Source organism: Oncorhynchus mykiss, chromosome 13 (assembly GCF_057628025.1).
Source record: "Oncorhynchus mykiss isolate SJ-2025 chromosome 13, ASM5762802v1, whole genome shotgun sequence".
NCBI lineage: Eukaryota > Metazoa > Chordata > Actinopteri > Salmoniformes > Salmonidae > Oncorhynchus > Oncorhynchus mykiss.
Window position 1 is genome coordinate 72,521,489 of NC_143034.1, and position 16,540 is coordinate 72,538,028.

At 42.0% G+C, this 16,540-nt stretch overlaps 1 protein-coding gene across 3 annotated transcripts; it reads left to right on the forward strand.

The window, feature by feature from the left end:
- Positions 1-2,732: 2,732 nt before the first annotated feature.
- On the forward strand, positions 2,733-15,940 carry LOC149978998 (uncharacterized). 3 transcript variants are annotated; one of them, XM_090197524.1, is made up of 4 exons: positions 2,733-2,928; positions 3,823-3,913; positions 6,165-6,291; positions 15,340-15,940. In XM_090197524.1, exons 2-4 carry the CDS (start codon positions 3,823-3,825, stop codon positions 15,695-15,697), a joined length of 576 nt encoding a protein of 191 aa, XP_090053650.1. In that variant the 5' UTR covers positions 2,733-2,928; the 3' UTR covers positions 15,698-15,940. The 3 variants fall into 3 exon arrangements, with proteins under 3 accessions (XP_090053650.1, XP_090053649.1, XP_090053647.1); XM_090197523.1 differs by having other exon boundaries at positions 2,736-2,928; positions 6,162-6,291; XM_090197521.1 differs by lacking the exon at positions 2,733-2,928 and having other exon boundaries at positions 3,817-3,913; positions 6,162-6,291.
- The last annotated feature ends 600 nt before the right edge of the window (positions 15,941-16,540 follow it).

A 16,540-nucleotide genomic window follows, 5' to 3' on the forward strand; every position in this document is an offset into this window, starting at 1 on the left:
GTTTCTATCATGATGTCAGGTTAACTCCATGGGATCTTTATTGAACTATAGTCTATTAAATCATCTGGTTTCTATCATGATGTCAGGTTAACTCCATGGGATCTTTATTGAACTATAGTCTATTAAATCATCTGGTTTCTGTCATGATGTCAGGTTAACTCCATGGGATCTTTATTGAACTATAGTCTATTAAAATCATCTGGTTTCTGTCATGATGTCAGGTTAACTCCATGGGATCTTTATTGAACTATAGTCTATTAAATCATCTGGTTTCTATCATGATGTCAGGTTAACTCCATGGGATCTTTATTGAACTATAGTCTATTAAAATCATCTGGTTTCTGTCATGATGTCAGGTTAACTCCATGGGATCTTTATTGAACTATAGTCTATTAAATCATCTGGTTTCTATCATGATGTCAGGTTAACTCCATGGGATCTTTATTGAACTATAGTCTATTAAATCATCTGGTTTCTATCATGATGTCAGGTTAACTCCATGGGATCTTTATTGAACTATAGTCTATTAAAATCATCTGGTTTCTGTCATGATGTCAGGTTAACTCCATGGGATCTTTATTGAACTATAGTCTATTAAATCATCTGGTTTCTATCATGATGTCAGGTTAACTCCATGGGATCTTTATTGAACTATAGTCTATTAAGTCATCTGGTTTCTGTCATGATGTCAGGTTAACTCCATGGGATCTTTATTGAACTATAGTCTATTAAATCATCTGGTTTATATCATGATGTCAGGTTAACTACATGGGATCTTTATTGAACTATAGGTTATTAAATCATCTGGTTTCTATCATGATGTCAGGTTAACTCCATGGGATCTTTATTGAACTATAGTCTATTAAATCATCTGGTTTCTGTCATGATGTCAGGTTAACTCCATGGGATCTTTATTGAACTATAGTCTATTAAATCATCTGGTTTCTGTCATGATGTCAGGTTAACTCCATGGGATCTTTATTGAACTATAGTCTATTAAATCATCTGGTTTCTGTCATGATGTCAGGTTAACTCCATGGGATCTTTATTGAACTATAGTCTATTAAATCATCTGGTTTCTGTCATGATGTCAGGTTTACTCCATGGGATCTTTATTGAACTATAGTCTATTAAGTCATCTGGTTTCTGTCATGATGTCAGGTTAACTCCATGGGATCTTTATTGAACTATAGTCTATTAAATCATCTGGTTTCTGTCATGATGTCAGGTTAACTCCATGGGATCTTTATTGAACTATAGTCTATTAAATCATCTGGTTTCTGTCATGATGTCAGGTTAACTCCATGGGATCTTTATTGAACTATAGTCTATTAAATCATCTGGTTTCTGTCATGATATCAGGTTAACTCCATGGGATCTTTATTGAACTATAGTCTATTAAATCATCTGGTTTCTGTCATGATGTCAGGTTAACTCCATGGGATCTTTATTGAACTATAGTCTATTAAATCATCTGGTTTCTATCATGATGTCAGGTTAACTCCATGGGATCTTTATTGAACTATAGTCTATTAAATCATCTGGTTTCTGTCATGATGTCAGGTTAACTCCATGGGATCTTTATTGAACTATAGTCTATTAAATCATCTGGTTTCTGTCATGATGTCAGGTTAACTCCATGGGATCTTTATTGAACTATAGTCTATTAAATCATCTGGTTTCTGTCATGATGTCAGGTTAACTCCATGGGATCTTTATTGAACTATAGTCTATTAAATCATCTGGTTTCTGTCATGATGTCAGGTTAACTCCATGGGATCTTTATTGAACCATAGGTTATTACATCATCTGGAATATGAGGCAACACTGTGTATAACCATGGAAACTGCAACAACATGACAGAAACAAAGTGTATTCTTTTCTGTGAACATGAACGGTTTATACGTGTCGTTTTTTCATTAAATTGTTACGTGTTTCATTGCTCCATCACATGATTCAGACCCGGCCCAAACGATGATGTAACGTATTATTCTCCTAAGTTTACCGGCTGAATAATGTTTTGATTATAACTTCATGAGCTGTCCGTATGTGTATGTGATTCCCTGGTTGTAAGACTGGGTTAATCTCTCAGCTTGTCTCGGCTTGGTTTGGCTCAGTTCAGTTCAGTAGTGTGAAAAGGGTATTAGAGAGGGGTTGGAGCTGGTCGGGCTGCAGGCAGAGCCCAGATGTTCCACAGATGATTACTGTAGGCTTCAGGAATGTAGTACTGGAGGAAGAGGAGGAGGAGGAAGGAGGAGGGGGAAGCAGGAGGGGGGAGGAGGAGGGATGCTGCTTCCACATCAAATACCTCCACTGTATCTGGGGCCAGACTTTAGAGATGCCATTTCGCTGTAACACTACAGACCTCCTGACAGCCTTTAGAGATGACATTTCACTGTAACACAACAGACCTCCAGACCAGCATTTGTTTATTTCCATGTGTGTGTGTGTGTGTGTGTGTGTGTGTGTGTGTGTGTGTGTGTGTGTGTGTGTGTGTGTGTGTGTGTGTGTATGTGTGTATGTGTATGTGTGTGTGTGTGTGTGTATGTGTGTATGTGTGTATGTGTGTATGTGTGTATGTGTGTGTGTGTGTGTGTGTGTGTGTGTGTGTGTGTGTGTGTGTGTGTGTGTGTGTGTGTGTGTGTGTGTGTGTGTGTGTGTGTGTGTGTGTGTGTGTGTATGTGTTTGTGCGTTTACAGAGTGGTGTCCTGGTTATAAAGGGGAGGAGCCCAGCAGGTGGGGGATGGTTTAGGGAGTTTATTAGAGAGCTGTCCACATCCTGTTTTCCTGCAGAGCTTCAGTCATACTGGATTACTACCTCACACTGGTCTGGTCTGGTCTGGTCTGGTCTGGTCTGGTCTAATCTGGTCCAATCTGGTCTAATCTGGTCTGGGGATAAACCAGCTCACAGTTCAGCTTCACAGTCAGGTAGAGTATCTTCTACATCTGAATTGCTGCTGTTTGGGGTTTTAGGCTGGTTTTCTGTTTTCTTTGTGAATTCGGCTGATGTAAAAATATATTCATTTTATTGATTGATTGATTGAGTATATTCAGACACACTAGCAGAGATCACTGGATATCAGTGATCAATATTCAATATTGATTGATTGATATTAGATGTATTTTACAGAGGAAAAGGTTTTCTATAGTGAAACCATCATCCACTGGACATCTGCAGGTCAAATGGAATGTGAACATGAACCAGTCTGAAATGAATGAATGTGTCAATAACATGACAGTCTGACATCACATCAACTTCAGATATTATATTGATTCTTCATCTAACTGATCTGTGCCAAGCTGAAGTTACAACTTCCAGTTAAACCAATCACATAATGATGGTGTTATATCTGCTTTTGCACAGACAGACTATTCTCTAATAAGCATCACTCAGGTCTGAGTGTTGGACTACAAAGACACAGACTTATCGTCTACAGAACCTGGTCCAATCTCATCTAGTCATCAACTATGAGATGTTAACAGGAAGGGGCGACAGGTAGCCTAGTGGTTAAAGCATTGGGCCAGGAACCGGAAGGTTGTTAGATCAAATCCCAGAGCTGACATGGTGAAAATCCACTGTTCCTAGGCTGTCATCGTAAATCAGAACTTGTTCTTAACTGACTTGCATAGTTAAATAACGGTCAAATAAAAATCAGTTCAGCATGTATGATGTCTGTTGACTGTTTCTACATCCTCACTTGTCTCTGTCAGACATGGTGGCGGGGTTGAATGAGCTCATAAATAAGCATTTCGTTGTAAAGTCTACACCTGTTGTCCATGCTGCATGTGACCAATAACATTTGATTTGTTTTTCTGATGAAGATGACGATGAGGAGGGCTGTAGCCCTGCTGTCCCTGCTCTCTCTGTGTGTCTCTCAGAAGTGGAAGCAGGAGACATCAGAGTGGGAAAGAGGTAAGGCAGACAGTCACCAGCATGTAATCTACTTCCTGTATGTGTAGAGTCTCTTTGATAGAGGTAAGATAGACCAGACAGTCACTAGTATGTAATCTACTTCCTGTATGTGTAGAGTCTCTTTGATAGAGGTAAGATAGACCAGACACAGTCACTAGTATGTAATCTACTTCCTGTATGTGTAGAGTCTCTTTGATAGAGTTAAGGCAGACCAGATACAGTCTGTATGTATGTATGTATGTATGTATGTTTGTATGTATATATGTATGTATGTACAGTGGGGCAAAAAAGTATTTAGTCAGCCACCAATTGTACAAGTTCTCCCACTTAAAAAGATGAGAGAGGCCTGTAATTTTCATCATAGGTACACTTCAACCATGACAGACAAAATGAGAAGTAAAAAATCCAGAAAATCACAGTATAGGATTTTTAATGAATTTATTAGCAAATTATGGTGGAAAATAAGTATTTGGTCAATAACAAAAGTTTATCTCAATACTTTGTTATATACCCTTTGTTGGCAATGACAGAGGTCAAACGTTTTCTGTAAGTCTTCACAAGGTTTTCACACACTGTTGCTGGTATTTTGGCCCATTCCTCCATGCAGATCTCCTCTAGAGCAGTGATGTTTTGGGGCTGTTGCTGGGCAACATGGACTTTTAACTCCCTCCAAAGATTTTCTATGGGGTTGAGATCTGGAGACTGGCTTAGGCCACTCCAGGACCTTGAAATGCTTCTTACGAAGCCACTCCTTCTTTGCCCTGGGCGGTGTGTTTGGGATCATTGTCATGCTGAAAGACCCAGCCACGTTTCATCTTCAATGCCCTTGCTGATGGTAGGCTTTGTTACTTTGGTCCCAGCTCTCTGCAGGTCATTCACTAGGTCCCCCCGTGTGGTTCTAAGATTTTTGCTCACCGTTCTTGTGATCATTTTGACCCCACGGGGTGAGATCTTGCGTCCCAGATCGAGGGAGATTATCAGTGGTCTTGTATGTCTTCCATTTCCTAATAATTGCTCCCACAGTTGATTTCTTCAAACCAAACTGCTTCCCTATTGCAGATTCAGTCTTCCCAGCCTGGTGCAGGTCTACAATTTTGTTTCTGGTGTCCTTTGACAGCTCTTTGGTCTTGGCCATAGTGGAGTTTGGAGTGTGACTGTTTGAGGTTGTGAACAGGTGTCTTTTATACTGATAACAAGTTCAAACAGGTGCCATTAATACAGGTAACAATTTGAGGACAGAGGAGCCTCTTAAAGAAGAAGTTACAGGTCTGTGAGAGCCAGAAATCTTGCTTGTTTGTAGGTGACCAAATACTTATTTTCCACCATCATTTGCAAATAAAGTCATTACAAATTCTAGAATGTGATTTTCTGGATTTTTGTGTGTATGTATGTATGTATGTATGTATGTATGATGTATGTATGTAATTCACTTCCTGTATGCAGTGTTGGAAAAAGCACTAAATTGTCATAATTGAGTAAAAGTTAATATACCTCAATAGAAAATGTCTCAAGTAAAACTAAAGGTCACCCAGTAAAATACTACTTGAGTAAAAGTCTAAAAGTATTTGGTTTTTAAAAAAATACCGAAGTATCAAAAGTAAACGGAATTGCTAAAATGTAAAAGTAAAAGTATAAATAATTTAAAATTCCTTATATTAAGCAAACCAGACGGCACAATTTCCTTTTCTTTTTTTTATTGACGGATAGTCAGGGGCACACGCCAACACTCAGACGTAATTTATAAATGATAGAGGTAAGGTAGAACAGACACAGTGACTAGTATGTCGTCTACTTCCTGCATGTGCTTGTAAAGTCTCTTGGATAGAGGTAAGGCAGACCAGACACTGTCACTAGTATGTAATCTACTTCCTGTATGTGTAGAGTCTGATAGAGGTAAGGCAGACCAGACACAGTCACTAGTATGTCATCTACTTCCTGTATGTGTAGTCTGATAGAGGTAAGTCAGACCAGACACAGTCACTAGTATGTCATCTACTTCCTGTATGTGTAGAGTCTGATAGAGGTAAGGCAGACCAGACACAGTCACTAATATCTACTTCCTGTATGTGCTTGTCGAGTCTCTTATGTAGCACACTTCAAGCAGTATGTTCTATACATCCATTAATATTGAATTATATGGTGTTCTAACAGCTTGTTATCTTCAAGACATGATCAGCCAGTGGTACAGTACAGTACAGTCTACCTTCGGTTTCTGAGGGGTGAATGAACATTCCCATGTCATCTCCAGCAGATAAAAGCCAGACTAAGATCTGCTCCAACCTGACCCAGGTGCTGGACAACTGGAAGTACGCCATCATGAACCAGGTGAAGGACCTGCTGATCAACGATCACGCCTCTGTCCTGCCAGAATACGTCAGGTAGGTGACATCATCACCACGTGTCAGAAAGAGAGAGATGAAAGGGAGGTACAGTGATCAGGATACGAACATTCCATTCCAGCTAAACAGTCAACATACAGTGCATTCAGAAAGTATTCGGACGCTTTGACTTTTTCCAAATTTTGTTACGTTACAGCATTATTTTAAAATGGCTTAAAAAAACATTAATCTCATCAATCTACAGACAATACCCCATAATGACATAACGAAAACAGGTTTTTAGACATTTTTGCAAAAAAACTGAAATACCTTGTTTACACAAGTATTCAGGCCCTTTGCTATGAGACTCAAAATTGAACATACATTCTGTTTCCATTGATTATCCTTGAGATGTTTCTACAACTTGATTGGAGTCCAGCTGTGGTAACTTCAATTTATTGGACATGATTTGGAAAGGCACATACTTGTCTACAGTATATAAGGTCCCACAGTTGCATGTCAGGGCAAAAACCAAGCCATGATGTCGAAGGAATTGTCCTTCTTAAATGGAAGAAGTTTGGAACCACCAACACTCTTCCTAGAGCTGGCCGCCCGGCCAAACTGAGCAATCGGGGGAGAAGGTCCTTGGTCAGGGAGGTGACCAAGAACCCGATGGTCACTCTGACAAAGCTCCAGAGTTCCTCTGTGGAGATGGGAAAACCTTCCAGAAGGACAACCATCTCTGCAGCACTCACCCAATCAAAACCTTTATGGTAGAGTGGCCAGACGGAAGCCACTCCTCAGTAAAGGGCACATGACAGCCCGCTTGCAGTTTGCTAAAAGGCACCTAAAGGACTCGTAGACCATTAGAAACAAGATTCTCTGGTCTGATTGAACTATTTGATTGAACTATTTGGCCTGATTGTCAAGCGTCACATCTGGAGGAAACCTGGCAGCATCCCTACGGTGAAGCATGGTGGTGGCAGCATCATGCTGTAGGGATGTTTTTCCTTGGCAGGGACTGGGAAAGATGAATGGAGCAAAGGTTCAGAGAGATCCTTGATGAAAACCTGCTCCAGAGTGCTCAGGACTTCAGACTGGGGGCAAAGGTTCACCTTCCAACAGGACAACGACCCTAAGCACACAGCCAGGACAACGCAGGAGTGGCTTTGGGACAAGTCTCTGAATGTCCTTGAGTGGCCCAGCCAGAGCCTGGACTTGAACCCGATCAAACATCTCTGGAGAGACGTGAAAATAGCTGTGCAGCAACGCTCCCGATCCAAACTAACAGAGCTTGAGTCGATCTGCCGAGAAGAATGGAAGAAACTCCCGAAATACAGGTGTGCCAAGCTTGTAGCATCATACACACAAAGATTCTTGGCTGTAATCGCTGCCAAAGGAGCTTCAACAAAGTACTGAGTAAATGGTCTGAATACTTATATAAATGGTTATTTCCGTTAATTTAAAAGATATATATTTTGCCCGCTATTTCTCCCCAATTTCGCCTCCGGGCTCCAGAAACATGACCTGCCAAACCGTGCTACTTAAAACCTGTTATGGCTGGGGGTTCCGCTAGAGGACATGAGGACATCACCCCATCAAACAAACACATGACAATCAGATTTCAACCCGCCAGGCGCGACACAAAATTCAGAAATAACTATATAATTTATGCCTTAGCTTTGAAGAACTTCTAATGTTGGCACTCCAATATGTCCCATAAACATCACAAATGGTCCTTTTGTTCGATTACTTCCGTCGTTATATGTCCAAAATGTCAATTTATTTGGCGCGTTTGATTCAGAAAAACACCAGTTCCAACTCGCACAGCATGAGTACAAAATATCTAATAATTTACCTGTAAACGCTGTCCAAACATTTCAAACAACTTTCCGAATCCAACTTTATGTATTTTAAATCATAAATAATTGATCAAATTTAAGACGGGGTAAACTGTGTTCAATACCGGATAAAAACAACGTGAAGCGCGTGACCTGGAGCGCTCATCAAAACATTAGAGAGCACTAGGCTGGACCATCGTTCTGTGCTTCTTCATTTCTCTAAAGAAAAACATAAACCAATTTCTATAGACTATTGACATCTAGTGGAAGAAATCTAGGTTCCCAGAGAAAACAAATTGAAAACAGAGTAACCTCAACAACAACAAAAATTCCTGGATGGTTTGTCCTCTGGGTTTCGCCTGCCAAATAAGTTAGGTTACACTCACAGACATTAGTTTAACAGTTTTAGAAACTTTAGAGTGCTCTCTATCCAAATCTACCAATTATATGCATATCCTAGCTTCTGGGCCTGAGTAGCAGGCGTGAAAATACCGCTCCCTATCCCAAACAGGTAATACCTGCCTGCTCAACCCGGAAGCCAGCCACACAATTGTGTCAGAGGAAACACTGTTTAACTGACGACTGAGGTCCGCCCTTAGGCGCCCGGCACGCCACAAGGAATCGCTAGAGCGCGATGAGCCAAGTAAAGCCGTCCCGACCAAACCATCCCCTAACCCAGACAACGCTGTGCCATTATAGTGTATTGTGTGTAGAATGAGGGGGGGAAACGACTTAATCATTTTTGAATAAGGCTGTAACCTAACAAAACGTGGAAAAAGTCAAGGGGTCTAAATACTTTTCCAATGCACTGTGTGTGTAATTTTACCTTTATTTAACTAGGAAAGTCAGTTAAGAACAACTTCTTATTTACAATGATGGACTAGGAACAGTGGGTTAACTGCCTTGTTTAGGGGCAGAACGACAAATGTTTACCTTGTCAGCTCAGGGATTAGATCTTGCAACCTTTTGGTAATGACCTCAGTACGGAAAGTTCCAGTCAGAAGATCTGTAACAGCAGCAGCCTCCTGGGCCTGTAAACACAAAGCATCTTAGAGTAGTGAGGAGTGCTGATCTGGGATCAGTTTTAGATCGTAATGAATAATATGATATGGACAGAGAGGACCTGATCCCAGATCAGCACTCTGCTTTGGATGGTGAACTGAGAGTTCTGGCTGAGACATCAAAAACGACTAGCTAGCAGCCATCCAACCAGTCCTGGAGAGACTGAGTGTTCCTACTCTGAGTCCTGCAGGCAGCCAATAACACACATGTGTACCAGCATGCTTACTGTAAGTGCTCACTCTCCAATAACAGGCCTGGACAGGCTGCAGTGCACAGTGTGTGTGTGTGTGTGTGTGTGTGTGTGTGTGTGTGTGTGTGTGTGTGTGTGTGTGTGTGTGTGTGTGTGTGTGTGTGTGTGTGTGTGTGTGTGTGTGTGTGTGTGTGTGTGTGTGTGTGTGTGTGTGTGTCCGCGCCTGGATAGGCTGTAGTGCACAATAACATAGCTTGACATTAAGCCATAAAACATCTCTCATTGATGAAGAATGTCATTGATGTTTAATGAGGCTCTAGTTTCCCATGTCTTCTGTCCTGATGTTTCCTGCAAACAGACACAATGAGATGTTTTCCATCATATTTTATTGTAATATATTCTATCCTCATAGCAGCGTGGCCCATTAGATTGTAGTAGGGATTTCACAAACGTGTAAAGCAGTGTGTAAAGCAGTGTGTAAAGCAACATGTAAAGCAGTGTGTAAAGCAGTGTGTAAGGCAACGTGTATAGCAGCATGTAAAGCAGTGTGTAAAGCAGTGTGTAAAGCAGTGTGTAAAGCAACGTGTATAGCAGCATGTGAAGCAGTGTGTAAAGCAGTGTGTAAAGCAACGTGTATAGCAGCATGTAAAGCAGTGTGTAAAGCAGTGTGTAAAGCAGTGTGTAAAGCAACGTGTATAGCAGCATGTAAAGCAGTGTGTAAAGCAGTGTGTAAAGCAGTGTGTAAAGCAACGTGTATAGCAGCATGTAAAGCAGTATGTAAAGCAGTGTGTAAAGCAGTGTGTAAATCGATGTGTAAAGCCGTGTGTAAAGCAGTGTGTAAAGCAGTGTGTAAAGCAACGTGTAAAGCAAAGTGTAAAGCAATGTGTAAAGCAGTGTGTAAAGCAGTGTGTAAAGCAACGTGTATAGCAGCATGTAAAGCAGTGTGTAAAGCAGTGTGTAAAGCAACGTGTATAGCAGCATGTAAAGCAGTGTGTAAAGCAGTGTGTAAAGCAGTGTGTAAAGCAACGTGTATAGCAGCATGTAAAGCAGTATGTAAAGCAGTGTGTAAAGCAGTGTGTAAAGCAATGTGTATAGCAGCATGTAAAGCAGTGTGTAAAGCAACGTGTATAGCAGCATGTAAAGCAGTGTGTAAAGCAGTGTGCAAAGCAGTGTGTAAAGCAACGTGTATAGCAGCATGTAAAGCAGTGTGTAAAGCAGTGTGTAAAGCAACGTGTATAGCAGCATGTAAAGCAGTGTGTAAAGCAGTGTGTAAAGCAGTGTGTAAAGCAACGTGTATAGCAGCATGTAAAGCAGTGTGTAAAGCAATGTGTATAGCAGCATGTAAAGCAGCATGTAAAGCAGTGTGTAAAGCAGTGTGTAAAGCAGTGTGTAAAGCGATGTGTAAAGCCGTGTGTAAAGCAGTGTGTAAAGCAGTGTGTAAAGCAACGTGTAAAGCAACGTGTAAAGCAATGTGTAAAGCCGTGTGTAAAGCAGTGTGTAAATCAGTGTGTAAAGCAACGTGTAAAGCAACGTGTAAAGAAGTGTGTAAAGCAGTGTGTAAAGCAGTGTGTAAAGCAACGTGTATAGCAGCATGTAAAGCAGTTTGTAAAGCAGTGTGTAAAGCAACGTGTAAAGCAACATGTAAAGCAGTGTGTAAAGCAACATGTAAAGCAGTGTGTAAAGCAAAGTGTAAATCTGTGTGTAAAGCAGTGTGTAAAGCAGTGTGTAAAGTAACGTGTAAAGCAGTATGTAAAGCAGTGTGTAAAGCAACATGTAAAGCAGTGTGTAAAGCAACATGTAAAGCAGAGTGTAAAGTGGCGTGTAAAGCAACATGTAAAGCAGAGTGTAAAGCAGTGTTTAAAGCAGCGTGTAAAGCAACATGTAAAGCAGAGTGTAAAGCAGTGTGTAAAGCAACATGTAAAGCAACGTGTAAATCAGTGTGTAAAGCAACATGTAAAGCAGAGTGTAAAGCAGCGTGTAAAGCAACATGTAAAGCAGAGTGTAAATCAGCGTGTAAAGCAACATGTAAAGCAGAGTGTAAAGCAGTGTGTAAAGCAACATGTAAAGCGGAGTGTAAAGCAGCGTGTAAAGCAACATGTAAAGCAGAGTGTAAAGCAGTGTGTAAAGCAGCGTGTAAAGCGGAGTGTAAAGCAGCGTGTAAAGCGACATGTAAAGCAACGTGTAAATCAGTGTGTAAAGCAGCGTGTAAAGCAACATGTAAAGCTACATGTAAAGCAGAGTGTAAAGCAGCGTGTAAAGCAACATGTAAAGCAGATTGTAAAGCAGCGTGTAAAGCAACATGTAAAGCAGAGTGTAAAGCAGTGTGTAAAGCAACATGTAAAGCAGAGTGTAAAGCAGCGTGTAAAGCAACGTGTAAAGCTACATGTAAAGCAGAGTGTAAAGCAGCGTGTAAAGCAACATGTAAAGCAGAGTGTAAAGCAGCGTGTAAAGCAACATGTAAAGCAGAGTGTAAAGCAGTGTGTAAAGCAACATGTAAAGCAGAGTGTAAAGCAGTGTGCGAAGCAACATGTAAAGCAGAGTGTAAAGCAGCGTGTAAAGCAACATGTAAAGCAGAGTGTAAATCAGCGTGTAAAGCAACATGTAATTCACTGTCCCTGCTCCCTTACTGACCTCCGTAACCAGCACCAATGTGCTGGTAACAGTACAGCTTCCTTCACTGTCCCTGCTCCCTTACTGACCTCTGTAACCAGCACCAATGTACTGCTAACAGCAAATAAAAATCAAATCAGATTGTATTGGTCACATACAAGTGTTTAGCAGATGTTATTGCGGATGTAGAGAAATGCTTGTGCTTCAAGCTCCGACAGTGCAGAAATATCTAACAAGTAATATCTAACGAATTACACAACATAAACCCAATACACACAAATCTAAGGAATGAATTCAGACTATATACATATATGGACGAGCGATGTCAGAGCATGGACTAAGATACACTAGAATAGTCTAGAATACAGTATATACATTTGAGATGGGTAATGCAAGACATGTAAACATTATTAAAGTGACCAGTGTTCCATTTCTTAAAGTGGCCAGTGATTTCTAGTCTATATCTATAGGCAGCAGCCTCTAATGGCTGTTTAACAGTCTGATGGCCTTGAGATAGAGGCTGTTTTTCAGTCTCTCGGTCCCAGGTTTGATGCACCTGTACTGACCTCGCCTTCTGTATGATAACTGGGTGAACAGGCAGTGGCTCTGGTGTTTGATGTCCTTGATGATCTTTTTGGCCTTCCTGTGACACTGGGTGCTGTAGGTGTCCTAGAGGGCGGGTAATTTGCCCCCGTTAATGTGTTGGGCAGATCACACCACACACTGGAGAGCCTTGTGGTTGCGGGCAGTGCAGGTGCCATACTAGGTGGTGATACAGCCTGACAGGATGCTCTCAATTGTGCATCTGTAAAAGTTTGTGAGGGTTTTTCGTGTCAAGCAAAATGTTTTTAGCCTCCTGAGGCTAACAAGGCTCTGTTGCACCTTCTTCACCACATTGTCTGTGTGTGTGGTCCATTTCAGTTTGTTAGTGATGTGTACACCAAGGAACTTGAAGCTTTCCACCTTCTCAACTGTGGTCCCGTCGATGTGGATAGGGGGGTGCACTCTCTGCTGTTTCCTGGCGTCCACAATGATTTTTGACCTTAAGTGAGAGGTTGTGAGCCCTCACCTCTTCCCTGTAGGCCGTCTCGTCATCGTTGGTAATCAAGCCTACTACTGTTGTGTCATCTGAAACTTGATGATTGAGTTGGAGGCGTGCTTAGCCACCCAGTCATGGATGAACAGGGAGTACAGGAGAGGGCTAAGCACGCACCCTTGTGGGGCCCCAGTGTTGAGGATCAGCGAAGTGGAGGTGTTGTTTCCTACCATCACCATCTGGGGGCGGCCCGTCAGGATATCCAGGACCCAGTTGCACAGGGCGGGCTTCAGACCCAGGTCCTCAAACTTAATGATGAGCATGGAGGGTACTATGGTGTTGAATGCTGAGCTATAAAAGAGCGGTAGTCAATGAACAGCATTCTTACATACACTACCGGTCAAACGTTTTAGGACACCTACTAATTCAAGGGTTTTTCTTTATTTTTCTATTTTCTGCATTGTAGAATAATAGTGAAGACATCAAAACTATGAATTAACAAATATGGAATCATGTAGTATTTGAGATTCAAATAGCCACCCTTTGCCATGATGACAGCTTTGCAAACTCTTGGCATTCTCTCAACCAGCTTAATCTGGTATGCTTTTCCAACAGTCTTGAAGGAGTTTCCACATATGCTGAGCACTTGTCGGCTGCTTTTCCTTCACTCTGTGGTCCGACTCATCCCAAAGCATCTCAATTTGGTTGAGTTCGGGGGATTGTGGAGGCTGGGTCATCTGATGCAGCAATCCATCGCTCTCCTTCTTGGTCAAATAGCCCTTACACAGCCTGGAGGTGTGTTGGGTCATTGTCCTGCTGAAAAACAAATTATCGTCCCAATAAGCCCAAACCAGATGGGATGGCGTATATCTGCAGAATGCTGTGGTAGCCATGCTGGTTAAGTGTGCCTTGAATTAATTCTAAATAAATCACAGACAGTGTCACCCACCAAGCACCCCCACACCATAACACCTCCTCCTCCATGCTTCACGGTGGGAAATACACATGCGGAGATCATCTGTTCACCTACTCTGCGTTACCAGACTCACAAAGACACGGCGGGTTAGACCCAAAAATCTCACATTTGGACTCCAGACCAAAACACACATTTCCACTGGTCTACTGCTCGTGTTTCTTGGCCCAAGCAAGTCTCTTCTAATTTTTGGTAGTGGTTTCTTTGCAGCAATTCGACCATGAAGACCTGAGTCACACATTCTCCTATAAACAGTTGATGTTGAGATGTGTCTGTTACTTGGACTCTGTAAAGCATTTATTTGGGCTGCCGTTTCTGAGTCTGGTAACTCTAATGAACGTATCCTCTGCAGCAGTGGAAACTCTGGGTCTTCCATTTCTGTGGAGGTCCTCATGAGAGCCAGTTTCATCACAGCGCTTGATGGTTTTTGCGACTTTGCGTTTAGAAGTTCTTGACATTTTCCGTATTGACTGACCTTCATGTCAAAAAGAAATGAATGACTGTCATTTTCTCTTTTCTTTTCTCTCATTTCAGCTGTTCTTTTCATAATATGGACTTGGTCTTTTACCAAATAGGGCTATCTTCTGTAAAGACCCCCTACCTTGTTACAACACAACTGATTGGCTCAAACAAATTAACGTTTAAGTAGGCACACCTGTTAATTGAAATGGGTTCCAGGTGACTACCTCATGAAGCGGATTGAGAGAATGCCAAGAGGGTGCAAAGCTGTCATCAAGGCAACGGGTGGCTATTTGAAGAATCTCAAATATAAAATGCATATGATTTGTTCAACACTGTTTTGGTTATTACATGATTCCATATGTATTATTTCATAGTTTATGTTGTCACTATTATTCGACAACGTAAAGAGAAACCCTTGAATGAGCAGGTGTTCTAAAACTTTTGACCGGTAGTGTAGGTATTCCTCTTGTCCGGATGGGACAGGGCAGTTTGCAGAGTGACTGAGATTGATCCTTGACTAGTATGTCAAAGCTCCTCGTGAGGACAGAGGTGAGTGATGCAGGGCCATTTAGTCATTTAGTTCAGTTACCTTTGCCTTCGTGGGCCAAGCATGGCGTCAGGAAGCCTAGTGGTTAGAGTGTTGAACTAGTAACCGAAAGGTTGGAAGATCGAATCCTTGAGCTGACAAGGTAAAAATCTGTTGTTCTGACCCTGAACAAGGCAGAAAACCCACTGTTCCTAGGCCGTCATTGAAAATAAGAGTTTGTTCTAATAACGTTTTTCTAAACCAATCAGTTCTCCACATTGATTCAACGTCATCACATAGGGTTTTGGGGTTGAAATGACGTGGAAACCACTTTGATTCAACCAGTTTTTGCCTCGTGGGTAACAATTCAGTGACACAACTTCTCTCTCATGCCCTCTCTCTCTCCAGAATTCAGCCCCTGTCTGAGGCCCTGGGGGATCTCTACAAGCAGTTCAACTCTCTAAAGGATGAGCTGGGAAGGCTCAGCTCCAAGTTCGACAGGGTGGAGGGCTTCGTAGATGACCTGCAGGCTGGGAAACTCCCCCGGCCCCCTGTGTGGACCCCTCCTCAACGCCCCATACGGAGGGTCACTCCCCGGCCTCCGCTGAGGATGCCACTGAGGGCAGAGATGAGGGAACCGTTAAGAGGAGAGGTGAGGGCACCACCAAGGGCACAGATAAGGGTACAGATGAGGACTCCAGACCGAGAAAACAGCACGGGTTCAGGATCCACAGGGACTAGAGGAAGGAGGATCCCTAGGCCTTAGTCAATGATCTCTGGAGAGGGGTTGGCTCCTGTGGCATCTGTGGCTTGACCCTGCAGAATTAAATTACATGAACATTACTCTCTCTGAAGTGGCTTTAAAAATATGATTTGTTGTTGGAAATATACATCAGATACTATTATGAAAATTACAATTAATACTTTATAATTCATTGTTAAATCACTAATGAATAAAATCTTAGATGTCACATTATCAAAATAAATACAATACCTGTTGTATATTGGTCACCATCTCTGCTGTGAGTTCATTTCTCAGACGAGCAGCAGCATCAGGGACTTGAACCGGGGGTCCAAAGCGCTGCTCTTGTGTGAGAAGTCTTGGACACCAGGGTCAGCATGTCTAGGCTCCGGGTTAACTCTGATAGCAGTCTTCACATCCCTTACTGCGGGTTCATCTTCATCATGCCACCATTGATTCCAGGATCATTGTTGTCATCGGCAGGACCATGGAAACTGATGGGATGCTCTCAGTGCATATCAGTGTTGTGTTTTGAGAGGTTTGCACCTCTGCAAGTCTTATGGCATTTTCAGACAAAGTCACAATATCTTTGACATTCTTCCTCACAGGTTGATCAGTCAGTGTAGAAAACACTGCAGCTTTCTGCTCAAGGTATCTCTCAACCCTCTGCCGCTAGGAATTTTGCTATCGCTGCGTTGATTTCTTTAGCCCTACCGGAGTCAGCTGGATATTGTTGCCCTGGCTCACCAATGCTTGCCATGTTGCTCCTTTGCATTTAGCCAACTGCTAATTCCTTCATAAGCTAATTGCTGCTACGACGACCTCTCAGCTCTGTTCTCGCTGGAGTGAAATAACTAATCAGCTACG